The sequence below is a fragment of the Ammodytes marinus genome (genome assembly GCF_949987685.1).
Source record: "Ammodytes marinus genome assembly, chromosome: 12".
Taxonomy (NCBI): Eukaryota; Metazoa; Chordata; class Actinopteri; order Uranoscopiformes; family Ammodytidae; genus Ammodytes; species Ammodytes marinus.
This window is the reverse complement of record NC_137216.1, coordinates 14841978-14869083: the sequence shown is the minus strand read 5'-3', so window position 1 is coordinate 14869083 and position 27106 is coordinate 14841978. Positions and strand designations below refer to the sequence as shown.

Genomic DNA, 27106 nt, shown 5'->3' with positions numbered 1-27106 from the left:
CACACTCCGTTGTTCATTGAGCAGGCTGGTCCGTTGCACCTCATTACTCCTCTCACTGTCTCGTTGGGTGCTTCTTTCCACTCTATGATCCAGTGGGTTCCGATGTATAGGTTGTTTCCCTGGCTCCAAACCACTTCTTCCCACGCCGGTCTCTCTGGCATGTTGCTGGCCACCACTTGGGCCCAGCCTTCCTCCGCCCTTTGTCTATCTTGTGTATATGAGTTGCGGGAACTGTGCTTGTGTGCAGGGTTCCCCTGGGTCGTTGTCACACTGATCAGGAACGCGAAACACAGCAGGTCCACCAGAGCTCTCATTCTGGTTGAGCCTTCGTAATGCTCTGATGGAATTTGGGTCTTCGTTTCCTTCCTCCCCATCCTTCCCAGTTTTTTCATCCTCCTGGGGTGCTTTTACACAATTGTTCAGGTGATGCCAGATGGGGTCACCCAGGACCTGCACTGCTGTTGAGGTGGCTCTGACGACAGAGTAAGGGCCTTCCCTTCTTGGCCCGTTCCACTTTCTCCGATATACTTTTACAAACACCAGATCTCCGGGTTTGATTAGGGCTTCGGTCTCCTTCTCCTCCTCTCTTTTCTTCTGAAAAGACAACAGATGAGAGTGCATAATATTTTGCATTGATGTCATGTGTTTAACATATGCTTTTATGTCTCCTGATAGCAGGTCCAATGAGGGACCTTTTGCGCCTACTCGGTATAACGGTGTGTGGAAAGGTCTTCCCGTCAATATCTCATGCGGAGTTAACTTTAACCGTCTGTGCGCGCTCGTGCGGTGCGCCATTAATGCTAACGGTAGCGCATCAACCCAATTTAAGCCTGTAGTCATGCTTATCTTGAGAATTTTGCTCTTCAAGACTCCGTTCATTCGTTCCACCAAACCTTGCGACTGAGGTCGGTATACGCACCCTAAGCGCTGTTTTATGCCTAGTTTTTGCAGAATGCATCTTACAGTTTTATCAACAAATTCTCGTCCATTGTCTGAGCTTATAATGTCTGGGATTCCAAATCTGGGTATTACCTCCCTACACAAAAAATTTGCGACATTTTCTGCTCCTTTGTTTTTACAGGGGACGGCTTCAATCCATCTTGAGTATCTACAGACGACTACTAACAAATATCGTTTACCTTTTACCGGTGTTAACATGTCACAATAATCTATCTCTAGGTGTGACATGGGGCCCCCTCTGGGGAGTGGGGTGCCCCCTGGGTGTGTGGTTATTCCCGGTCTGACATTTGTTTTTAAACACACAATGCATTTTCTTGTGTACGCTGCAATTTCCTGTCGGGTATTTGGAGACCAAAAATTCCACTCTGTAGATATTTTTCTGTGCATTTCGTCTTTCCCTACGTGGGCTAAACCGTGTGCATCTGCTACCAATAATGGTATTAGGCTGCTGGGGGCCACTAACAGGCCTGCATGATTTCTCCATAGCCCTGTTTTATCTTTACATGCCCCTCTTAGCTCCCACTGCTGTTTTTCACCGCTTGTGGCCTCACCCTGCAGCCGGGCTAGATCTTTTGTTGTAATTAAATCTTCTAGCTCAACTTCGTGATTTATCATTATTGCTTCAGGGTTAAGTGTTGCCGCCTTTTTTGCTGCTAGGTCTGCAGCATTGTTTCCGCGTGTGATAAAAGAATCATTACTCTTATGAGCTGCGCATTTAACAATTGCCAGCCGAGATGGTTTCATAACAGCCTCCAATAGGGCCACGATTTGTGCGTGATGTTGTATGGGGGAGCCATCTGTTTTCTTAAACCCTCTTCCTTTCCATGCTGCAGAAAACAAATGTGCAACGCCCAATGCATATGCGCTATCGGTGTAAATATTTACTGCTTTGCCCGCTGACAGTTCGCATGCTCTAGTTAGCGCTGTTAGCTCTGCTAGTTGAGCGGAACACGGTTGTTTACATTGTGGAGCTTCCAGCGTTCTGTATTGGTTGTTATTGTATTCTACTACCGCATAGCCTGCCTTGAGGCTTTCACCGTCTCTATAGCACGAACCGTCTACAAACAGAACCATATCCGGGTCCTGTAGCGGAAACGCGCTTAAATCTTGTCTTATTTTTGTGTAATTTTCTGACTCGGTTTCGCAGTTATGTGGCTCACCGTCTGTGGGGAGGGGGAGGAGGTCAGCCGGGTTTTTTACCTTACACGTGGATATTGTTACGTCTGGGTATTCCAACAACCTATAATATTCTCCCATACGCTGCGGAGTTAAAACAAATTTACCTTTTTCCAGCAGGTTTACGAGTTTGTGATGAGCTATTATCTCAATAGGGTATCCCATGGTCAACGCCGATGCTTTTGCATACATTAAAGATGCTGCTGCTAAATTTTGGTAACATTCTGGGAAACCCAGCTCTACGCTGCTCAACCCGATCGAGTAGTATGCTATCGGCTGTCCTCTAGTCCCTATCCCGGTTTTTTGCGTGAGTATTCCACATGCGTGCCCTCCGCGGCTTGAGACGTATAGTTCAAAACCCTTTTCATAATTTGGTAGGGTCAAAGCAGGGGCCTGTTGCAGTACCGTTTTAATTTCTACAAAGGCTTCTTCCGCTGTTGGAGTCCACTTAATGTATTCGCTTAAATTTCCTGCCCCCTGTTCCCTTACCATTTCTCTCAGTGGTGTTACTATTAACGAGTACCCGTCCACCCAATCCGAACTGTACCCTGTTAAACCCAAAAACATGAGCATTTCCCGAACTGTTCTTGGTTTCGGTGCCTTTGCAATTCCTTCCAAATGCGCGGGGGAGATCTGTTTTTTCCCCTGACTTATAACTCTCCCCAAATATTCAATCTGGGTGCAACAATATGAGAGTTTTTTCAAAGCGACCTTGTGGCCTTTTCTTTCCAACATTTTTAACAAGGTTACTGAGTCCCTGTGACATTCCTCTAAGGAGCCACTTGCTATAGCGATGTCATCTACATAACACAGCACCGTGCTGGTAATTTTTCCTGCAAGATCTGATAGATCTTCTTTTAAAACCTTGTTAAAAATGTGTGGACTCAATTTCAGTCCCATGGGCAGTCTTGTATATCTATACGACTGTCCTCTGTACTGAAACGCAAACAGCCCCCTAGATGAGACACTCAGGGGGACTGAAAAGAATGCTGCAGTTAAATCAATTTTTGTAAAAAAGGCTGCATCTTTGGGAATATTTGACAGTATTGTATGGGGGTTGGGCACTTCTGACTCTATATCTTTGATAACGTCATTTACAGCACGCAAATCATGGACCAGTCTATAACGCTCTTTGTCTGCTTTTAACACCGGCAGTATGGGGGTGTTTCCCACTGGGTTTGGCTCAATTTCCAATATGCCTCTTGAGAGAAGATCTCTGATGGTTTTTGCTATTCCCTCTTCTGCCTCTGGCTTCAGTGGATATTGTTCTTTCCACGGTGGTCTGCATCCTGGTTTTAGTTTGACTTCCACGGGCTGGGCGGATTTGATTAAGCCAACATCTGTGTCGCTCTGTGACCACAGGTTTGATGGGACTTGTTTTATCATTTCTTGATAACAATCTTTTGCTTTCATGGCGCACTGCTCACTTTCATGCAGTCGGATGACTTGGGGCCTTGCCATGGTTGTTGCTGAGATCATTATTTTGATGTAGTTGTGGTCCTCACTTAACCACACTTCTGTGTTTTCAGTGGCCTTATAGCGCTTTGACTTTGATTCGAGGATCATTGGGCCTAGATGTTTTGCTTCATAGCCCTCAGCTACACACAATGTGACATGTGGAGGGCCGTGTTTTATTTTGTGCACCTCCTCTAGATACTCAGACATATCTACAACCATTGCAGCTCCTTGTTTTCCTACTATTATGGACGCAGAGGTTATCTGTGTCTTCTCTGGCTGCTTCTGTAGCCATTTTTCTGGTTCTGCTTTTGTTTTATCTTTAAAGAATTCCAGTGTGCAATGTGCTGGACACGCAGGTATCTTTGCGTCTGGTAGATTTGCAAGAATGAATCTTTCCCATTTCAAAGCTTGTTCCATGAATTCCTTTGAGAACTCTGCGAGCCAGTAGACAATTTTTTCATTTTCCTCTTTGATTAACATCATATGGGTTTCAGTTTCTATGAAATCAACTATGATTCCATCTGCGGTGCATAATATGGCACATTTTAATTTACAAAGACCATCCCTTCCCATTAGATTAAGCGGAGTTTGATCTGATATTAAAATTGGAAGGGATATGGTTTTATTTTTAAATGTTAGCCCTACGGGCTCGGATAATGGGATGAGTTGTTTTTTCCCACAGAAACCTATTGTTCTGACAAACTGTCCGGACCTTTGGAGGTGTGTAGCATCTGAGGACTTAAGGCATGTATATGCAGCTCCGCTATCTGCCAGCATTTTTATGCTTTTCCCTGCTACTTGAACCTTTAATATTGGTTCAGTGTCTGTTTGTTGGATGGTTCTAACAGGACACTCGCCTCCAGGCTTCTGTAGGCCTCTCTAAAACCCTGTTGGGGGGCCCTGCCAGGGATTGGCTGGCCCTTCTTCGCCGGACTGTGGGTAGGTTAGTTCTCTTTCCTGATTTGAACTATAGCTCTGGCCCCCACGATAGTTGTTTCCTCTGTAACTTTGCCGGTTTCTTGGTGACCTGCAGGCCCGACTCATATGTCCACGTTTTCCACAGTTCCAGCACTCTATGGTTCTCATCCTTGGATCACCATACTGGCCCTGGCCTCTTCCGGTATTCTGGTATGGTTGTTTGCCCGTCCATGGGGATCCTCCACCTTGGTTTGTGTTAACGTAGAACTGTCCTGACGGCAAGTAGGCTATTACTGCAGGGGTTTGCGTTTTGTCTGTAGGTCTTTCCTTGGCCTGCTCCCTTGCTGGCTGTACCGTCTCGGTCGCTAAAACCTGCATTTGCTTTTTAGCTCCGGCTATCTGATGCTGAGTCAGTTTTCTTAGCGCCTCTTCGTCTTGATTTTTTTGGTTTACTACCTGAAGCCTGTGTTTGGCTACGTGGTGATCTATATTTGCTGTAAAATCCTTAAAGGACATGCTAAATATTGCAACGGTGTCATTTAGCCTACTCTGCACTGGTTGGGGCAGCCCTTCAATGATTCTTTTTCTTAAGGCACATTGTTGGAACTCGTCTCTTTCGGGATCTGTTCCAGTTTGCTTGATCCAGTCCTTCTTTGCCTCGTAGACATATTGTTTCGGCCCCTCTCCGTCTTTTAAAGGTTTAATGACGATGGTATCTGGATTTACACGGCTGGGGTAGAGATGCCTTAGCGCCTCCCAGATGTTGTTTCTGTAGGCATTGAATAACTCCGCATCGCCTGCCTGAGTTCCCATGAATTCTGTCATCGCGGCTTCCAACAGAACCTCTTCCATGTCTAATTTTCCCAGTATTTTGGCTAATAATTGCTTTACATCTCCTACCGCCAGAATATTTGCCACTGTTTCATCTTCAAAAGCCGTTATCCATTGGTTAGCTCCTTCTTGCATTGTTGGTAATCGTGTGATCAATCCGTGGAGATCCATATGGCCCCAGGGCGTATAATTCATCCGATTTCCCTTTGCCAATATTGGAAGCATACTGGTATGGGATTTTTGCCTTGTTCCTTTGTGTGACAGCAGACAGTCTGCACTACAAGAGGTCGTTAGACGCCTTTCTTGTTGGTTTGCTGTGTATGCTGCAGCTGACCCTGGGCGAGATTCTGGTCTCGTCTTTTCTTTGCCAAGGGATCTCAGCAGAGCGTTTCTGTTGTCTTCTGTTCCCCTCCCCTCTCCCCATTTGATTCTGCTTGTCACATAGTCGCTGTATGCTGTTCCTGCTTGGAGCGGACCCGTTGCTTGTGTTCCTTTTTCTTCACTAGAATAAGTGGCTTTTTTGGCTAGGAGGTGAGGAGGGTCCATTTTTGCACACGCAGTTTTTGTACAACAAAGCGCTTTTCCACCGCCGTCTTTATTTTCTTTGGCTTTGTCGCCTTCATATTCTTCCAAATCCACATCTTCATACTCTTCATCATCCGCTTGATCCGCAATGTCGTATCTGCCTTCTACAGAAAACAGGGGTAGCATGGAAAGGGGCTGAATATTTGGGGGCTCGGGTGCTTTCTTTTTTTGTGATGCCTTTAATTCTGCATCCTTTATGGACTTTCTCAATTTCTGGCCTTCTGCCCTGAATAAGTCCAATACTGCCATTTCCTGGGTCCTTCTCATTTCCCTGTGGTCACTTGTATCTTTGGCCTTATGGTGTCTTATCAATGTCTCCATGTCTTGGCAGGCTTTGGCATCAAAAGTCCCATCTTTGGGCCACTGTGGGTTGTGGCCCTTTGTCCGCTCATTCCACTTTGAACAACACAGCTGGATTTCGTGGGCATGTAAGGGGTATAATGCCGTCATTAATCCTGCCGGTGTACTCATTTTAGAAGCCATATCTCTGACTTAGTGCGTAGATTTGCGTACTGTATTTGCGCTATTTTTGTATGTAATTATTTTACTTCCCTTCATTCTCTGGAGGATGAAGTCTGTCTTTTCTGCTCTCACTCACCCTCCTTGTTTCGTTTTTCTATTAAAAAAAAAAGAAATATTTAGTATATATTCTTTTGGTCTGTATATCAATGTACTTTTATTGACATGCAAAACTCAAACAAGGTCTGGTTAGGGGTTTTTCTTTTTAGTCCTTAGTGAAAATAAAAGAAAAATTCATGCACTGTATGTTTTTAGAGAAAACAAAAACAATTAATCGATGTGTGAACGTTATTACATCAATTCATGCTTTATTCTTTCAGCAACACACAGTTCCACTTTGAAAGCAACTTCAGGTGGTATGCATGGCCCTATTTCGTATTTCATTGTAATGTGTTTTTAAAACATTCCTTTATTTTATTTCTTAAAGGTGAAATACATTCGTTACTTTTTAACATTAGCTTCTTGGTTCACATCTGTGAAACACTCATAATCATCTATTATGTGTGTGATTTCCTTTAGCTAAAGGCACTTTGCTTTTAACATTCTTTTGATGTTAATACATTTTCCCATGATTAATCAATCATTCAAGCTTTAAACAAAAAAAACATGCAACACATACCTCCTGGTTTTTTTCTATCACCTTTTGGTATTATGTCTTATGTCGAGGTTTCTTACAACATTTTAATTCTCTAAATCATTTGTGCATTTTTTCAAAATCCACTTGTTTTGGAATTCAAAATTAAAAATTAAAAATTCCAAACCCACAATTTTTTTTTTTTAAAAATTCAAAATTGAACAAAGAGACACCCTTTAAAAGGAAAATAATAAATCATTCCTTTTCAATCTGCACTTTAAAAAGGGATCTAAAATAAAATTATTCTAAAAATTCAATATCAAGGGTGCTTATCTAATGTAATTCACGATCTTTTTCCCTTGGTGGCGCTCTGCAGCTGTAATCACTGAGACTTCCACCAGGGGAAACCTTAAGTTTTTTCCTTAATCCTACGTGGTAAAGGGCTTCTGTAATTATTTTTGGGATTTTTCCTTAACGTGTACCGTTTAGACTTCTCCTACAGATGGCAGCAGCGTACTGTGTATTTTTGTCCAACCCTTTCTGGGGTTTTGGCAGGCTTGCAATTGATTTTGTTCTTCTCAAATCTCCTGTTGGTGATATATTTTTACTAATTTCAACCTTTGCTCTAGTGAATATATCCCACTGGTCTAAACTGACCTTCAATGAAAACCAAGCTGTTCCCTTGTACCTTGCATGTTTCGTAATTTCCAATTATTTATAGATTTTCCTTGGCAAGCCTTGCAGGGGCCATTTTAATTCACAGTTTACTGCCACATCACTTTAAATCATACGCATTTAAAACTCACATTTTTAAACAACAAACCATTTCAAACTACGTGCACATTACCTATTTTTATCTTATTTTGTCTTTTATCTCTTATTTACAGGTTTAATCATCTCATTTTTTTACTTAGTTACATTTTATTAAACCCATCCTGTCGGAAAACTGCGTCTCTGACTCTGTATTTTGTTTTACTTAATAAGCCTAAAGACTGATCAGATCTCTTAAGCTATTTCAAACAAAACCAGTTTTCACATGCCTATATGAAATTATGAAATCACTTTTTTCAATATAGCAACGTCTTTTTGAGCAATGAATGTCATTTTTTCCTAATAATCTTATTCAAACCCAGCCAGCTGCGAATAAAATTCCAGACGCACATGAATACCGTGGGAACAAAGGCCGTAACCAGACACCCTTTGTGTGCTCGCATTCATCCCGGGAGACCTCATCGTACAGGGCAACCATTATTATTATTCTTTATTTATTTATTTTTTTTTTTTTTTAACTGTACTTCAGCTGCTACTCCATTTATCAAAATATCAAAATGGCATGCCAAGGGTAAAAACACACAGCCAAAACATTCAAACAGCTTCAGAAATTATAATATGACCATTTAACACATCCACCGTATTTTATTTTTCCCAAAATATCCCACACAAAAGTTCGTTAAAAACAAGGCCAAGCTTTTGACTTTTACTTCAAGGTGGAACGGGGTGGGGGGGGGTTTTCCCACTTTAAAACAAATAGTCAAACTTAGCAATGCCTCCCTCTATCGTGACGCCATTCTGTCGTGGGTAAATGAATTATGAGAAACGGTGTTTGGTCTAAATGGTCAGTTTATTACTTCTCTTAACAGGACAAACAATTACTCACATATTAGCAGGCTCTCGGTTACATGCAGGAAACAGACAGAGTTGATAGTCTCCTCGGGGACGTGCGGGAAAAGAGCCACGACTCCTTCCCACCTCTCATATTATAAGCTCAATATTTGATATAGCACACAGCTGTTATTCCCTTATCACAGTGGCCGGGACAGTTTAACCGTCCTTGGCTACTCTCCCAGACCCCATATCTGCCTGCACAGAGTTTCACAACTTTCAAACACTGGCTCTGCTTTCCTGTTTTTGTACACAGACCTATTTTCCATAGACTGTTTATCCTACACTAACCAAAGCTAAATCAAGGAAGTGGAGAGACTTCTGCTCTGTGCTTTGGGCCCTGCGAAGTAGCAGGGAGGAGCTTGGGTGGAGTTTAAACCTTAGTCTTCTGTTTTCACACCACCACATTTTATAGTGAGGCAGAAGTGATCATTGAGAGGGATTATTTTTGTGTGACTCTATAATTGATTTTGTTCATTAAAGTGGTGCATAGTCTGCCTTTTTTAAACAAACATAAAAAATGTAACCCAAGCGTCCCCACCTCCCTGTTCTCAAGGTCTTCTGTTGTGCCCCCTTCCCTCCTGCAGATCACCCAGGATATCTTCAAGAAGCTGAGCCAAGCCTTCCTGATCTTCCCCCAGTTCAGCTTTGGGAACGGATTGATGCAGCTGACCAGGAATAACGTAGAGGTCCAGATCCTCAGTGGCTACGGCATCGACGCCTATCGAGACCCATTCTCCACAGACGCCCTGGGCTGGATGTTCATCTCCTCCTTCATCCAAGGCCTGGTCTTCTTCACGCTGCGCCTCCTCCTCAACAGGTTCATCATACGCAAAGTCAGGTGAGGGGGAAAAAAACACTAGCCAGAGACAGTATGATGATGCCTTCAATACTGGTCAACTCCTGTGCGACACATTCAATTCATAGGATATTCTGCATTTGGTATTGAGATTTCACGATCCAAAAGTTGTGTTTTTTTGGTGATCACTGCAGTTTAAAAATTAATATGAACGAAAAAGTGTTATGTAAATGAGTGGTTGAATATGTTTTTAAATCAAAAAAAAAAAATCACAATGTTCAATCATACCGAAGACAAAAGATAATTATCAAATTCTTTTTTTTTGGGATAATAAAGCCAAACATAATTAGCTTTCTGTCAGTTACTCTCCGTAAAAAAAAAATCCCTTTTCTTTTCGAAGGCATCTCATTTGCCGCATAACCACCACACCACAGGAGACCAATGAACATGAGGATGAGGATGTGGCGGCCGAGCACCTCAGGGTGTCCAGCGGAGCAGCCAGCTCAGATGTATTGCAGGTCAATCACCTCACTAAGGTCTATCAACACCTGAAGAAGAAGGTCCCCGCTGTAAAGAGCCTCTCTGTGGGCATCCCCGCGGGAGAGGTAAGTCCAAGCCTTTACCAATAGTAGGAATATTAACAACTATTACCAAATAAAACAACTTAAACCATGGAGATAATGAAAAAGGTGCATTGCGTTATAATGAACTATTATCAACCCATTGTGATAACAACATGATTGCAATTATCCAAATAATCACAAAGTCAGTGGTATTATAAGAGTTATTTAACTTAGTCATTGTTGGTTTTTTGAAACTCACAATGGTTCACGATTGAGTTTTAATGAACCTGAAACACATTTTAAGACTTGGAGGCACGATTAGCTGCAGTAAGAAGAACATGAAGCATCTATTTATATACAATCTAAAACCCTCTGTCCTGCTCAGGGCTTAGTTACATAGCAACACTTTTACATTCATCCAGTGGAGGTCAGTCAAAATACCTGAATGTGATCTTTGTATTCATTTTGTGTGTATATATACTGTTTGTAGTTTGTAATCAAAGTTTACATCCAGTATTACTTATAATCATATGCCAGATAGCATGATAGCTGTAGGAAGGTCAGTCACTTCTTTGTTTTCATCAGTCTGGAGATCTGAATGTTGGCCATTACATCTATGTAATCTTTTTTTTTAAACTATATTATTTCTGAAGTACTGTAAAATGTCAGGATTACTAAGTAATACGTGTTTGTTCACAGTGCTTTGGTCTGCTGGGAGTGAACGGTGCAGGAAAAACTACCACCTTTAAGATGCTGACTGGAGACGTTAGTCCCACTGATGGAACAGCACAGATCAGGGACTGGGATGGGTAAGCTGCTCATCATTATCAATTAGGTTTTTATTAAGCACATTAAATCCATCTTGAATAAAATCAACTTCAGGGTGGCATTAAGACTTGAGAATGAACTTGTATTGCCTTTTTTAGATTATGAGTAGGAATATTGATGGTCTTGCTATCCCTTTTCTATCTCTTCTGCAGAGTTTACAATAAATGTATGTTCAATAAATCTTAGCTGCACACCCAACACATTAAGGTGTCAGGCTTTATTTTTCAGTTTAAAAAAATAAATAATAATTTGATGTTGAAGTAACCCTCATGTTCACTGGCTGCAGGCTGCATATATTATGTTTATTCTTGTGTCACATTCCTGATATATTTGTTTACCTAACATATATTCCTGCAAACTGAAGATTATTTATGGAAATCACTATGCACACAGAAGCAAACCCATCATGAGACAGAAAGCTCCCATTTCATTTTTACAGGTGCCAGAGTTTTGCTGTCTAATTAATCTGAGCTGGAATACATTTGCATAACACAAATATCCACAAATGTGGGATGTTATTGCCTCACATTTGCTCCAATTTGCACCTAAATGGTTTGGGATTAAGCAAGTAGCAGCTGTATCTTCCTCTACCTGTATCTCATATATTCCTATGCATAAGCTGTTTGGCTGGGAATTCCCAGCACAGCACACAACAGATAGCAGGGCCAATGGGACACCATGTCCATCTGCCCTGCACCATGTGGTGGATGCTGTTTAAAAGAATACGTCTTTATTTGTATTTTTGTTTTTGTCCCCAGGCGGTTGGTTGACATCATGGAGTGCCGTAACCAGGGAATCAACATCGGCTACTGTCCCCAGGTGGATGCACTGGACAACCTGCTCACTGGCGAGGAGCACTTGTACTTCTACGCTCGCGTTCGAGGCATCTCAAAGAAGGAGATAGACAGGGTAAGGAAGAGTAACAGACTGTGCACTGCTTCACAAAGCTCCGGGTAGCGACAACACCATCCACAAAATGACACGGGATCTGATATGAATTCAAAGGCGCACTCCCACCGCAGGCCTAGTAACTGTTGATGCTTCCATGCATACTCAATCAGAGGGTGTGAAGTGTTGAGCGATTTGTGCTGAAAGCTTTACTTTCTCGGGCTAAAATGGGCTAAAGCTTTTGTCGTCAGCCTGTGCAATTTAAAAACTTCAGAAATGAGGCTGACGCTGTGTGCCTCACAGCAGACAAATTTACATTTAAACGATACATTGATGATGAGAGGATCTCATTTGACATGTCACTTTAGCCACATTCTTCCCAATTATCTTTCTGAAAACGAATCAATCTTGCTTCTGTGATGATTACTGAGTGTGCCCGTGTTTCCTTGCCGCTCCTGCTGCTGACATGAGAGGAATCTACATAGTGACGAATCAACATATGATGCGATTTTCTTAATTTACATCTTCAAATAGTTCTTTCTTTTAAAAGGGAATCGGGAAAGAAACAGCTCTTAGGTGTGCAAAAATGTATAGAAAACATCAGAATTGTCTTTAAATTATAAGCAGAAATGTTTGTCTCTCTCTTTCTCTCTACACCAATTACGTGATGCTGATGCAGAAAACACTGATTGTCTGTGACAATCTCAGTCATGCGATAAACAGAGTTAGCACCGATTGAACATAGACACACACACTTACACAGACAGTGAAGCACAGAAAAATAGATCCGTCTGGCTTTAATCGCCATTCGCTGCTGTTGTTACAGCTTCTCTTCTCTGGTCTGGATTGTGACAACAATGGCTATAATGGCCCCAGCATCGGCGTCGGGGCTAATTCTCAAAAAGATGAGGTTATATATAGATTTCCTCTTATGTTGTTTCCCCACTGACAGTCCCCTAGCTGTGGATAATGAGACGAGCCCTAATGGGGTCATTTTGCATTGACATGGTTTTGTCAGGCTTAATGAGCTGTTACATCAAAGGTGATAGAAAGGGGCTTTTACTGTATGAGAGAACATAGGAAAAACAACATATTCTCATCTGAGTCATGTTCATGCTATAGTGCCAGTGGTAATCATTCAAATGTAGCTGCTGTTTCTGTGTATGTGTTTTAAAGTATTTAATGACCAACACTGTGTTCTTATAACCTGGATCAGTGAATGCAAAATCACGTGGAAACAAAATCAATATGAAAGGCAAATGTTCCTGCAGAGAAAGCTATCTATTGCATTGGCTTGCTTCATCGATCTGATTTCCCAACCTTCCAACTAAAAAGGGGAAAAAAATGCTGAAGTATCCCGATGGGAAATCAGCTCAACCTTTTTCCAAATGAACTAGTATTTACGGCACACTATTTAATGTGATAAATGAATAGGCAAGCATACAGATTTTCAAGTGACTGAAATGGTTGCAGGTTATTCATCTCTGCTTTCCGTGTGGTTCAACACTCAGGATACATTGTTATGCACCAAATAGATTTTGCTGCGTCATTTCCCCTCAAGCTGCAGCACCAGGAGGCCACAGAGTTTACATGGAATAAAGTCATTATTGTGGTACAAACTAAATTAAATTATGCATATGAGTGAGACGGATAAAGACATCCATTATTTGCAGTGTATGTACTGGACAGAATAGCAGATAGCAATAACCAATTAACATTAATATCAAGTAGCCAATAAGTTGTAGGGACATTTTTTGCCTCAGAAAAGCTTTCAGTGGTGTGTTCAGGTCCTGAATTGTGTGGGGTACTGGACTTCTTATCCAGAGAGGGCCTACAGTTGATTGATTGATTGATTGATTGATTGATTGATTAATTGATTGAAAGGATATAGTATAGGTCCATAAAGGTCCGCCGTTGTATATTTTTCAGCTTAAAGTTTTTCAACTTAGCGATAAATGATACATAGATATACAGACTGATGGCAAATGTAAGGAAACACCTAAATAAATGAGTAGATAATCTTGACTCATGCCAATGCTTCTACCCAGGTGAACCTCATTTAACATCTGATCATTCTCTGTTGAATGCATAACAATACTGAGCAGGTCCAGTGTATTCTGATTTTTGAATCAAGGTTGAAAGAGGAAAATTAGCTCAGTGAATAAGAAGGTTCATTGTTGGGGCATGGATGACAGGAGCTTCAGTGACAAACACCGTTCAACTGGCTCGTGTTTCCATAGGAACAATGACTAAAGTGACATCTGCATTTCGATCTATGGGAAAGACGTCTGTAAATAGGCTTGGAAATTGTGGTCGACAGTGCACATTTAATGACCGTGGTGCTCGCGCATTAGTGTGATAGAGTATGTATGGAAAAACAGAAGAGCAACTCTTGCTTATGTGATTGACAATGTCAAAGCAGGATGTGATTAAAATGTGTCGGCAAGAGAGGGAAATTATAGTAGGACTGCTGTAGTGCATAAACATGCTCATTACTAAGATGATTGCACATTTAGTTTAGTGGTGCTAAAACCATAGGAATTGGTCTACAGAAATGTGGAAAAATTACAATAGTGAAATTACTCATCCTTCAACATAATCTAGACAAGTGGGGGAGTGGAAGTGTGGTGTGAACCAAGAGTACGCTAAAGAATTGAGTACTTGACCGCTAGTGTGAGGGGATCTGGTGGCTTTTTTATGCTGTTTGGAGCATTTTGCTATAGGTCCAAGGTCCACTTAGAGAGAAGGTTAAGGTCAAGTAAACTTTAATTATCCCAGTGGTCACTGCAAATCAATATCAATACAGTTGTTCTGAGTGATTACTGTGATGAAAGCTTTCTATCCTGATGGGAGTGGTCTCTTCCAGGATTACAATACCCCACCCATTGGACATAAGAGGTTACTGAATGGGTTGATAAGTATAAAAATGGATATGAATTATATGCTATGGACCTTGCAGTAAATTGTTTTGTTTCTTCTAATTTGCAACCCGACTGGTTACCTAAGACCATTACAAATATCCTACTAAGATTAACAGTTCCCATTGCCTTCCTTTTTAAAGATATAAACTTATTTGGAATCATTTGCATTGTGTTCTATTGGTTACGATGAGTGTTATTTCAGGCTGCGACCTTCCTCCATATGGTGCTTGTTTGATTCTGTTCTCCACTGTGTAATAGTCTCCCTGCGTGTCTTCCTTTTCAAGGTGGTGAACTACCTGCTGAAGAGGCTAGAGCTCAACTACCACAGAAACATCATCACCAACGGCTACAGCTGTGGCACACGCCGGAAGCTCTCTACTGCGCTGGCTCTGGTCGGGCATCCACAAATCCTACTCCTGGTGAGGATGCCGCTGTAGCTCTTCATTTTAATTGCCTTAAGTGGCCAAACCAGACAACAAATGTTTTAACTAATTGTACACCAGTGTTCCTCCTGAAAGGGTATTTGAAGTAGATATTGATCCCCGTGGACTTGACAGATGCCATATAGTTAATTAGTCCTCTTCCTCAGGCTTGCACAAGGGGTGGTCTTCCTCCCAGTAACTTTCAACTTTTGTTTCTACCTTATGTCTAATTTTAATTTTTTCTCTCTTCCTCTTGCCTTTCTTCGTTCTTTTTTTTCTGCATTGTCCTTGTTGTTTATCCTCCCTCTCCTACTGTATGTTCCACAAACTGTTTCAATCACACTGCCTTTGTCAATGACCTTCCCCTTGTTTCCCCTTGATTTCTCTATCTTGGTTTCCTCGCATTCTTTCACACATCCTGCCATCCTTCCCTCACATGTTATTTCTCTGTCCAGGATGAGCCGAGCTCTGGCATGGACCCTCGCACCAAGCGTCACCTGTGGAAAATCATCTCGGAAGAAGTGAAAGGAAAATGCGCCGTGGTGCTCACCTCCCACAGGTTAGAAGAGCGTTGCAAATTAACACCTGCAACAGTCTGCCTAGTAATATAATGTAATGCAATATAATGAAATGTAACTTTATCTGAACAGGCACAATGTACAAATGAAACATCAATCTTGTTTGATACAATGAGAGATTTCATGAACCAGCTTTTAGCACATTTTCCACCTGTAGTCCCTGGGCAGGTAGTCTGCTCATAAAGAAAACCAATAATGTATGAGAGACCTATGAACACACAAATTGTTCAGGATTAGAGGTACAATTAAAGGCAACATTGGGCTTTGTTCCACAATACAGTATTCTCTAGATAACAACCAGGATAAGTACTGAATTAATTCTCTAATTTCTGTTACGGGAGGCATGGCTAATTACGAGTATGCTCAAAGGGGTCCTAGGGTGACCTTTAATCCGTCTCTCTTTTGTTTCGCAGCATGGAGGAGTGTGAGGCACTGTGCGGCCGTCTTGCCATCATGGTGAAAGGTCAGTTCCGTTGCCTGGGCTCCCTGCAGCACATTAAGAACAGGTTAGTGACCCCCTGCTCATCATCCAATCCAACCATTACTACCTTCTACACACCCTGCCTCCCCCCGTGTTCCTCTGTGCAACCAAATCCACAGTTGTTCTTACTTGTCAGAAAAGTGTGTCCTTCACCGCACCTCAGTCATGCAATAACACAATGCTTTGTTCACGAAATCCCCTTTACAGGTTTGGCAGCGGGTTCACTGTGAAGATGTACTTGGCCGAGGCATCCAGTGATGCAGAGGCAATCACTGGCTTCATGCAGCGCAGATTCCCCAGCACGTATCTCAAGGTGAGATTTGCCGGCTATCTCAAGCAGTAAAGAGCACTTTGGAGAGGAGAGAGAAGTGGAATGTTGCAATACATCTAATGTAGTAGTTGTGTATATATACTAGTTTTGTGCTACCTTTTTCTTAAAGACCCTTATGCACGATTCATTTGTGAAATTCAAGAAGGCAATTCATTACGCGAGGACCCTGCAGTGTTGTTGTATTAGTTTGGCCCATCCCAGAAATACAATATTAAATACAGTATTGCACAGTTTATTTGGTTTGTGTGTGTGACATAGTTTGGCTCAGTTTGGTATTAACCCTATTTTATTCTGTACTTTTCAGAATTTGGGATACATACAGAGATCCCATTTTGGACTATTTTAACCCTCTACTTCTTTTCTCAATACACAGGACCAGCACTCTACAATGGTGGAGTACCACGTACCGGTTGCTCCTGGCGGGGTGGCTGACATCTTTGACCAGCTGGAGACCAACAAGAACTCTCTGCAAATCAAACACTTCTCCGTGAGCCAGACCACACTGGATGAGGTGAGTGAAAGAGACGTGACACAGGGAGAGGGGGCGAGAAATGGTGTGAGGTTGTGTTAAGGGTGGCGACGAAGGAGAGGAAAAAAGGGCACAAGGAGGTGACACAAGAAGAGAGAGAGAGGGCAAGCAGGGACAGCAGAGAGCTGAGTGGGAGTGAACGAGTGAGTAGAGAAAGTTTTAAAAGAGGCAGAGGAATACTGACAGAGGGGCGATGCCTGAGGGAGAATAAACTGAATATGAGCTTTATATGCAGCCAGTGCTGATATTCTTCAAACCACTCTGACCTTCTTGGGATCTGGGATTGGAAGGTACCACTGGCAGGATAAAGAGAGGGGGGGGTTTCGCAAAGGAAAAACTGACCAGCAGATTATCTGACATTGTGTATATTGAACTTTTCACAGGTCTTTATCAACTTTGCCATGGAGAAGTTTGGCATGGAAACCTTACCCCTTGACAGCGATGATGACATTGACGGCCCAGACTCCGTTAAGACAGCACAAGCGTAGAGCCATCTGCTCTTTGCCATTTTTGTCTATGTTTAATGGGGAATGGAATAAAGCATCTGTTTATAGTCTTATACGTGAAAAACGTCACACGAGTCATGTCTTAAATATACTTGATCATTTGAAGGGTAACTTATATTTTTATTTCTTTCTAATTAAACTGTTGATGAAAAGCTGAAGCATATATATTTGCATTACATGCACAGATGAGAATAGTTGATCAAATTTGAAAAATATAGAGACTCTGAACTCTGTTTATATGAAGAATCCTTCTTACTTTATCTCAAAGCACATGCACAATAAATATATAGTGTCTAAAGATTTGTTTTGGTTTGTGTTGTAATCTAAGGTATTTGTAATAGTGCCTACTGAATGAAATTTGACAAATGAAAAGAAACGTACTCAGAAGAAACATCTTCACTATGCACTTTCACATGACTCATTAACGCTATCTCTATACTCTTTCCAGCTTACGGACTAGTTACAAATGTCCTTGTACACATCAAGCCTATTTTGTATTGTTCTAATAAAGCTATTTTTCAAATGCAACTGCTGTTCATTTGTCTATGTACATGTATCTGGTCAATTTTCTCTCCTTTGGCAGATCAAACACACTGATGTTCAGGCTGATTTCTTACAATATTGTTATTGTTTGGGTGCAGTCCTTATCAGGTGTGGTGTTAATTTTAGTCAGTGTTCTGATGAAGAGAACAGGATGGGCTCAACACACCGGCTGTTGTATGTCCCTAAATAAAAATATGTTTCAGCATGTTATATTCAAGCTTAATTTTATGAGAGAACACTTAGAATCAGTGTGAAATTGAGAAGTTTAGTCAAGATATGTATTTGACGATTTGCCTTAAATGTAGCCTTAGAAGTGGATATATATATATATATATATATATATATATATATATATATATATATATATATATATATATATATATATATTAGGGGTGGGAAAAAGAATCGATTTTCCGATTAATATCGATTCTCTCTCGGACGATTCTGAATCGATTGAGAAAAGTTAATAATCGATTTTTATTTTTTATTTTTTTTATATATATATCTATTTTTTTTTGTAAATGCTAATACTTCCCGCGCCATTGCGCATGCACACCACACATGTGCGAGTTGTTTCCAAAGTGGCTTCAAAAGGGCTGAGAGCAGCAAACCCATGACCTGCACCGGCTTTATCTCTGTTTACGTTTTTGTATGAGCTGAATTCCAAGCCATACTTTTTGTACAATGTGTTGAAATGACATAGAAAATAATAGATAATAGAATAGAAATCCTATAGAAACATGATTTACGAGATTAGAAATAAAATAAAACTGAATCGGTTTAGTTTTTACATACTCCCATATTGTGTTGAAATGCAAGCTGCATTGATTATTGCACTGTTCATAGAAAGTCATATTTGTGACAAGAAAAGCTTTTCTCTTAATACAATATTAGAGAAGGCAATTCATCTGTTGATTGTCTTTAATGATCATCACAAAAGTAGGAAGTGATTAGCAAACTCCGAGTAGCAAACTCAGATGTGCATATAAATATATTTTTGAAATTCACACATGGGTATGTACATAAAAAATGTTTTGCATTGAGATGCATTGAAAATTGATTTTGAATCGAATCGTTGACCTCTGAATCGGAATCGAATCGAATCGTGAGGTGCCAAGAGATTCCCACCCCTAATATATATATATATATATATATATATATATATATATATGAATAAAGATATTACATTTTGCTTATTTGTGGTAAAAAGTAAGTAGGCCTACACTGAAAAAAAAAATTCATTGGATTTACTTGATTTTATTACAGACATCGGTCCCACGTGATCAGATTGTAGCCAACCAATGTGATATTGCTTGTTAATCCAACATGTTGTTTTCACTTAAAACTGTTTGAAAAAATCATGTTGATTGGACACATTATGTTTAAGTAACCTTAACACTAAAATATTGTGTAATGCTAACATGATTTTATCACATCAGGGGTACCTGATTTTCAAGTATAAATCCAACTTGATTTCTTCATGTTTATATTATCCAATATTTATGTGACTTTTTAAGGCAATTTGATTATGTCTCTGGAATCCATGTAAGGTATATAAATCTAACTTGATTTGTTCAAATAAACTATCCAAATGTATTGTACAGATCAGTTCCATGATTGAGTGTGCAAAATACAAAATACAGGAAAAAAATGTCAGTCAACTATACTCAGATGTTCTGTATTGAGCTTCAAAACAGACAAATCCATGCAGTTGTAACATGTTACATTCAAAATACAAACTTGATACCTGCATCAACAGCACTGTCAAATACCACATTTACTGTTTGCACTGTAATCAATATAAAAATGTACTTGTCTAGAACAGTCAAGTTTGCAAACTCACAGTAGCATTCAAATGCTCAAATTATTATTGTAAACTCTTAACAACTCTTAAATGATGCGTTTGATTGCATGTGGAAAAATTGGCAACTTCAGACATGACAGCTTCAGATTGTATTACTGGGTAAAGTAGCAAATACAGGCACTGCCACTTTCAGAAGTGGGTCATATGCTCAATCAAAATAGTTTCAACTCACTATTTGATAGATAGGAACTTATCCGACATTTAACTAGATAAAAAATCTTTCGGAGTATAACTTTATACAGACAAAAGTGTAAAAACTAAAAAGTAAACTGAAGTAATCCAAACAATGCATAGTAGTAAAAAAGGAAAAGGAAAGCTGGTGCCCCTTAAGAAAATAAATAAATAGATAAATACAAATCAATGCTAGAGTTTTTTGTCTTGTCCAACTGTACATTATAAATGATGGTAATGCACAAACTTACACTTGCTTCTGTACAACATATGGCGAGTGCAGATAAATTCACATACTACACATACACATACATACTAACAAGTTCATTGCCTCTTTCACTACACTGGATAACTATCAACAGCAGTTGCTGGACACACAAACACAAAATACACTTTTATCACTGTATCAATAGAAACCTCGAGCAACACCTGTTTATACACCAAATAAGGCACATACATGAATAACACTAAAGCTAGTGGTCATCTGAGAGGCAGCGCATTGTTTGACCCGTTCATTCAAAGAGACGGTTTTTCAGCGTGAGTATTGTTCTTGTTTGAAAGTTTACCGACATCCATGTCCATTATTATCTTCTGTACTACCTCAACTGTGTACCGGAGGTCAGGGGGATAGCTGATGTTCAGTGCATACATCAGTCCAAAAAGCATAGCAACAGCTAATGCTATATTGTCTAAATCTCTTAACACCCTGATACCTTCGAGGACAACTCCAATGTCCTCAGATTCTTCGCTTGCCTCATGCTCTTCTAGAAAATAAATCCAGTATTTTTTCCAATAGCAGCATTGAAGGCGTCTCCATCCATGCCCTGTACAAAACATACAGAGGTTGGTAAATAAGACCTCAAATTTGTCAGCAAATACAGAAGTAGCAGTTGGCAATACAATTTTAAAATCTCTGGCTTCCTTGAGCAACACAAACTGTAAGTATTAAGAATACACAAGATAATCTAAGACATGAAGACACTGTTGCAAAGTCCTATAGTATAAAAATAGTAAGTGTGGACAAGAAGTATGATACAAGTATTCACTAGAATGAAATAGTTTTAAGATGAAAAAGAAAATGTGTTACATTTAGTTAACCAGCAACTCAGAAACATAATGGTTTTAAAATATATGTAACAGAACTAGAAACTAAGCCCTGATCAATGTACATACCGTATTCGTGCACAAGGTTTTCTGGATTTTCACCCATTTGATGCAGACTCCCTTGATATGAGGTTTCGTCCAACATCGACATCATCACACTGAAAGGAGATTCTGTATTAGTGTCAGAATTCAGCCTGTTTGCTTAAGTAAAGTCAACTACCGGTGTAAATGGCAGTGACTTTCCAAAGAAAGCCAGTGAAGAGTTACAAAAAAGTCACTAGACGGCATGATTTCCTCCATTTAATTAATTAATATTTATATTGTTAATAAATTATTTTAATATGACAATGAGGCCTAAGTGCAGGACAATGCAATTAAGAAATACGTTGCAATTATATCACCGTGTAGACTGTCTTTTGAAATAAGAATGAGATAATGTAAAAATGTAAGAATATATAGAACCTGGCCTCTTATATGATTAAGAGCCATGTTGTGAGACAAAAAGGATGTACAAAAATTGGAAGGAGGAGATGAAAAATAAATGCACTTATTGTCTCCCTGGCATCGTGTAAAATTAATCTACCCTCCTTGCCAATCAATTATGGCAACTAACACATTCTATAGTGTTGCATAACATTGTCTATTATTTTTCTATGAAAGTTTGACTCCTGTAAAACTTACATCTGCCATTTGTGCAATGGTTGTTTTGAGCCTTTGCCCTAGGCGTCCTCCTCTCTTTTGGAACAGCTTTGTCAGGTTATCAGAGTGAACGTCCAGCTGAGACAGGAACCTGGATTGAAGTGGGATGGTGGTGATTCTCTTGAACTCAGCGTTGATCTAAATAGTAGTAAACACAAAAAAAGCACAAAGGATTCAGGTTTCAAACTTATTATCAAAGAAAATGTACATAGCACATACAGCAGACCAGGACATTCTAGGAGAGATGAAGGATGAAGCATGAAGCAAGAATAAACGATTAGGTTGATCAGCAGTTTGCCAGGGTACCATAACTTTCCTTAGAACAACAACCAATACAAGATGAATATCCAAACATGGAGAGAAGCCTTACCTCATTGACAGCGAATAGAGCAGGCCACCTTGCCATGAATTCCTCCACCATGCCACATGGACAACCTTGTGTTCTGAGGGCAAAAGTCGAAATGTTAAATCACTAGTGACCCCTGTGGAGTGAATTTTACTTTTAGATTAAATATGACAGCACTTACCAGTATCAAGCCTTTGTGTATGTTTGGCAAATATGATGATAGACCTTTTAAAAGAAAATATTTAGAATTAGGGACATGAACTCAGTCAATCATATCAATTGATTAAAAGACCAAAAGCAAAAAAATATGCTACTGATGTATTATAATTGTTTTTTCAATGTTTATATAAAGACATAACAGGCAAGATACAACGCAGTACAATGGACCATACTTTGCATGACAGGTCATGACTGGCAATAACAGCCAGTGAGAAAAAAATGCCAACAACGGCAAATCATTTTAAATCAAGTTTAGCCCATGGACCTATCATAAGAGGTTTAGCTTGACCTCGCTGCTTCATTCATGTGAATACTTTTTTTTTCCTTATTTAAATTTGAGGAGAGTGGATGATATGGTCGGGGCCTATAATGTACACAAGTGCCACCATTATGACATACACACGGCACGCTTGATTGCTCAAACACATCCACGTGTGAATGCATAAGCAACCCATTCCCCGCAAGTAACGGCCCTCCCGAGTCCGACACGGTCACATTTCGTGCACACACGTATGTTTATAAATGCACAAACTCCAACATATATAGCCTGAGTTACTAGCGTTAGCCGTAAGGCTCTCACAATGCAGACACAGGCTAGTTAGCAAGCTAGAAACAAAATATAGCCAATACATAGCCTACACACACACACACAAACGAATGGGCTAACTATTTTAATAGTTACAGGGTGAACCACAGCAGTCTAGTTCAAATATTTCCAACTTGACAAACTTACTTTATCAGTAGTTGAGCGTGTCCGTCCGTCCGTCCGTTGTGACTAAAGCTGAAGGGGCCGGGGGAAATGTAACTGCTGCTTCCAGAAGCTTCGCGGTCAAAGGCAGTTCTTCTTCTTCCTTTTTCTTCAGCGCAATTTGAATCCTACCTATGGGCGCACTACTGCCACCTTCTGCTCGCAATGCAAATTATGTTTTGGCGCCAGAAAGTCACCAAACTCGATTACATCAAGATGAGTTTTTTAATTAAATCAAGTTGAATCAATGTGAGAGATATTAGTACATTCAACATTCTCCAAAAACACTCAAAGTTAACATGATTAAAGCATGTCCATAAGAAGAATATGAATTTATCATGTTGCATTTACGTGCTTCATTTTTGTAAATTGAAAGACCTGCTATGTTCCTTTTTTTCAGTGTAGCCTAACATTCAGGCAAAGTCAAAATCATAAGTAGTTATTTTCCCATCTAAAATTAGATATACAGTATATAAAACAAAAATCCATATCCACTTTTTTATTTGGCATTTTACATCACAAATTACTTTTATATGCAAGGATAGATATAATAAGTAAGATACAACATGTGAGGCGGAATAGCCTACGGACAAATGGTAGGCTACTATAGGCCTATTATGAAACTGTACCACCACAGAAAAACATTTGAATTGGAAGAGGAGCATGGAGATAGTGTCTAATGTTCAAGTTTATATTTGAATGCAGGGTAAGTTGGGTAACTGTGTCTACATTTGCATTATCAATATAATCCAGGAAAAATAGCGTTTTTCGACAGACAAATTGTAAAATAATTTTTTTCAGCTCAGATCATTTCTATGAGGTGTCCAGAACAACATACTAAAAGTCCTAGGAAATCCTAGTTGAGGAAATATGTTTAATTCTCATCAATCCGAGATGTGTGCCAATAAGGCGAGACACCAATAAATCCCAATAGGGCTATTTTTTTCCTTTAGTCCTATCAAAATGAAACTTTACACAATGAAAGTATCCATGATAATTAACATTTTTTGTATTACAAGTTTCTTTGAAAATGAATTGTAATATGCAAATGAGCTATACACTAATCGTACACGCCCAAAATAAACCCAAATAGGCTTAATTTTTTCCTTTACTCCTACCACAATAAAACTTTACATAGTAAAAGCATAATTGAAAAGTCACTTTTTTTGTATTACAAGTTGCTTTTTAAACGCATTTGAATATGCACATGAGCTCCACACTTATTGAATATCCAATCATCCTACTGCCAATGGGTGATGGCGATGCTGCTTTTAGACTGGCCTCTAACCTGAAAAACTGCCTTACTGGCTTACCTGCCAGGGGTATAACAGGTGCCTCTCATGAATTAGATTAACCCCTCCCCTAGCTAGTGTAATTGTTTACTTTTTTCAGTGCCATTCCCTTTCCTATGCCAAATAGACGAGACTGAAATGGCATGGATAGAGGAGATTGTCACACACCTTGGGACCAAGTAACTCCTTTGTCTACTTTATGCACCATACAGTGCTGCTTGAAAGTATGTGAACCCCTTGAGCCTTTATGAATTCTATTTATCAATACCAGTATTTTTTATATGAAATAACAGATTTTTGTTTATCAATTAAACATTTTTCTTTTCCAGAAATCAATTGTTAAAACAGATTTAAAAAAATGATTTGCCAACTTTTGTATGTGAAAAAGTTTGTGAACCCTGAGCTGCATTGGTAATCAGGTGGGCCAAATTGAGTGATGAAATGGACCAATGTAATAAAGAAATTGGGCGGCATTAGATAAAACAGAAATCAAACCAGGTCAGTGTAGGCCCACCAAAGTGAACCCATACAGATCAGACTTGCCAAAAGGGAAAGACAATCTCAGAGGATCTCAGGAAGAGAGATGTGATGTTGCACATTTGTCTGGGGACAGCTATCAATTAATTTATTTGGTTCTTGTGCCATAAACAGCTTGTGTGCATTAAGATCAGCATGATGCAACAAGAGTACTAGCAAGTCTGTGTCATCACCTACTGAGACTGTGTCTTTTGTTCTGGCAGAGGCAATGGCAGTTTGGACAATGAGCACATCTGCTTCGTGCTTTGCATGGTTTGTGATACACCATTTTTTGTCTTACAAGTTTCTTTGAAAATGAATTTTAATATGCAAATGAGCTATACACTTATCAAATATAGGCTACCCAAATTAAATCCGCATAGGCTTAATTTTAACCTTTACTCCTACCACATTAAAACTTTACACAATGAAAGTCTACATGAAAAGTAAAACATTTGTATTAGAAGTTAACTTATAATGGTCAACGCTTTTCAGAAGGGGTTGGTCGAACGTCAGAACAGGGGTCACATCATACTGCAGAGCTTGAGTTGCCACACACCTCACTGTTGAGTATATGCAGGATTCATCACTGGGATCAAGAACAATCATTGGAAGGAATGTTACTGAAGCTCTCCCAGGGTGTTCATCTAGAAGATGCAGGATCTGCATCATACCAGACCATGATGGCCTTTGAGAGTGAAGGAGGAGGGTTGTCTTCCACAAAACATCCAGCTGTGATGTTTTGTTATCTGCTGGCAACAGAGCCAGTGGCTGATACACAAATAGGTTCACGTATAGGAGGAATCATAAAGTACTGAATGTGTATGCGACCACCAACCGCAGCAATATCTGCAGCAGTCACTTGGATCTTTAAAGGAAAAAATGAAGCCTATGCGAATATATTTTGGGTAGCCTATATTTGATTAGTGTATAGCTAATTTGCATATTAAAATCAATTTTCAAAGATAAAAATGGAATATCACAAACCATGCAAAGCACGATGCAGATGTGCTCATTGTCCAAATTGCCATTACCTCTGCCAGAACAAAAGACACAGTCTCAGTAGGTGATGACACAGACTTGTTAGAACTTGTTAGAGACAGTTAATCCCGCTGTTCGCTAAATGAACAACCTGGTATCACGCCGAGGCGTCTAATAGACACGCATGGACCGGCGTCTAACTCACACGCCTTGCCTGACCAGGGCGTGTGAGTTACACGCGCACCTCCCGCCGTCTAAATGAATGGAGGAATAGTCTAAATGAACGGAGGAATAGCACCAGGGGCCGACATGTTCTCCCAGGAATAGCACGACATGTTCTCCCAGCATTTCAATACTATCTGCAGCCCCCTCGGTGGTTAGGGTTAGGGCAAGGGGACAGGGAGAGGTTATAATATAGATAAAACATTGACGGAAAACCGCGGCCGCCATTTTGACTACGTGCTATCAAATTGCGTGCAGTGGCATTTGAAGAGACACATCTAATTCATGAGAGGCACCCCTGGCAGGTAATTTATTGGTGTTTCGCCTTATTGGCACACATCTCGGATTGATGAGAATTAAACATATTTCCTCAACTAGGATTTATCAGGACTTTTAGTATGTTGTTCTGGACACCTCATAGAAATGATCTGAGCTGAAAAAAATTATTTTACAATTTGTCTGTTTTTTGGCCCAAAAGTGGGTTACTTTGCCTGGCCTAATATGCTATATTTAGAAAGTAGAAAAAAAGCGAAATGATTAAAAAATATTAAGTTTTTCCTAACTGTTTACAAGGGAAGGACAACTCATCAATGAGGTATCCTTGTATAAAATAACGGACCTCTGACCAAAATTGGGTAGGCCTAACCTAGGCTACACATCCAGAATAGATAGATGCAGAGCAGTTTTAAGGCATGCACAAGTAGCAATGAATATATTGTAGCATTTTAAGATTTGATTTAGGCTAGCAGGGTAGAATAAATCAAATGTATCTTTGTTAGTTACGGAATGGTAAAAAAAAAAAAATCTTTCACTAACGTCACTTTTGTGGGTGGGCTCAAACCAAGCTAAGGCTACGTCATCATATTTCACTT

At 39.9% G+C, this 27106-nt stretch overlaps 1 protein-coding gene across 1 annotated transcript in view; it reads left to right on the top strand.

Annotated features, from left to right (window-relative positions):
- The window catches only part of abca12 (ATP-binding cassette, sub-family A (ABC1), member 12), an 87016-nt gene extending 69005 nt beyond the window's left edge, over positions 1-18011 (top strand). Inside the window, exons 67-76 of the mRNA XM_080037758.1 lie at positions 9271-9524; positions 9883-10087; positions 10745-10854; positions 11632-11782; positions 14967-15101; positions 15560-15663; positions 16096-16188; positions 16371-16476; positions 16868-17005; positions 17407-18011. Of these exons, the coding sequence (XP_079893884.1) occupies positions 9271-9524; positions 9883-10087; positions 10745-10854; positions 11632-11782; positions 14967-15101; positions 15560-15663; positions 16096-16188; positions 16371-16476; positions 16868-17005; positions 17407-17511 (1401 nt within the window). The 3' untranslated portion in view covers positions 17512-18011. The remainder of the gene's footprint in view (positions 1-9270; positions 9525-9882; positions 10088-10744; positions 10855-11631; positions 11783-14966; positions 15102-15559; positions 15664-16095; positions 16189-16370; positions 16477-16867; positions 17006-17406) is intronic.
- Positions 18012-27106: the final 9095 nt, after the last annotated feature.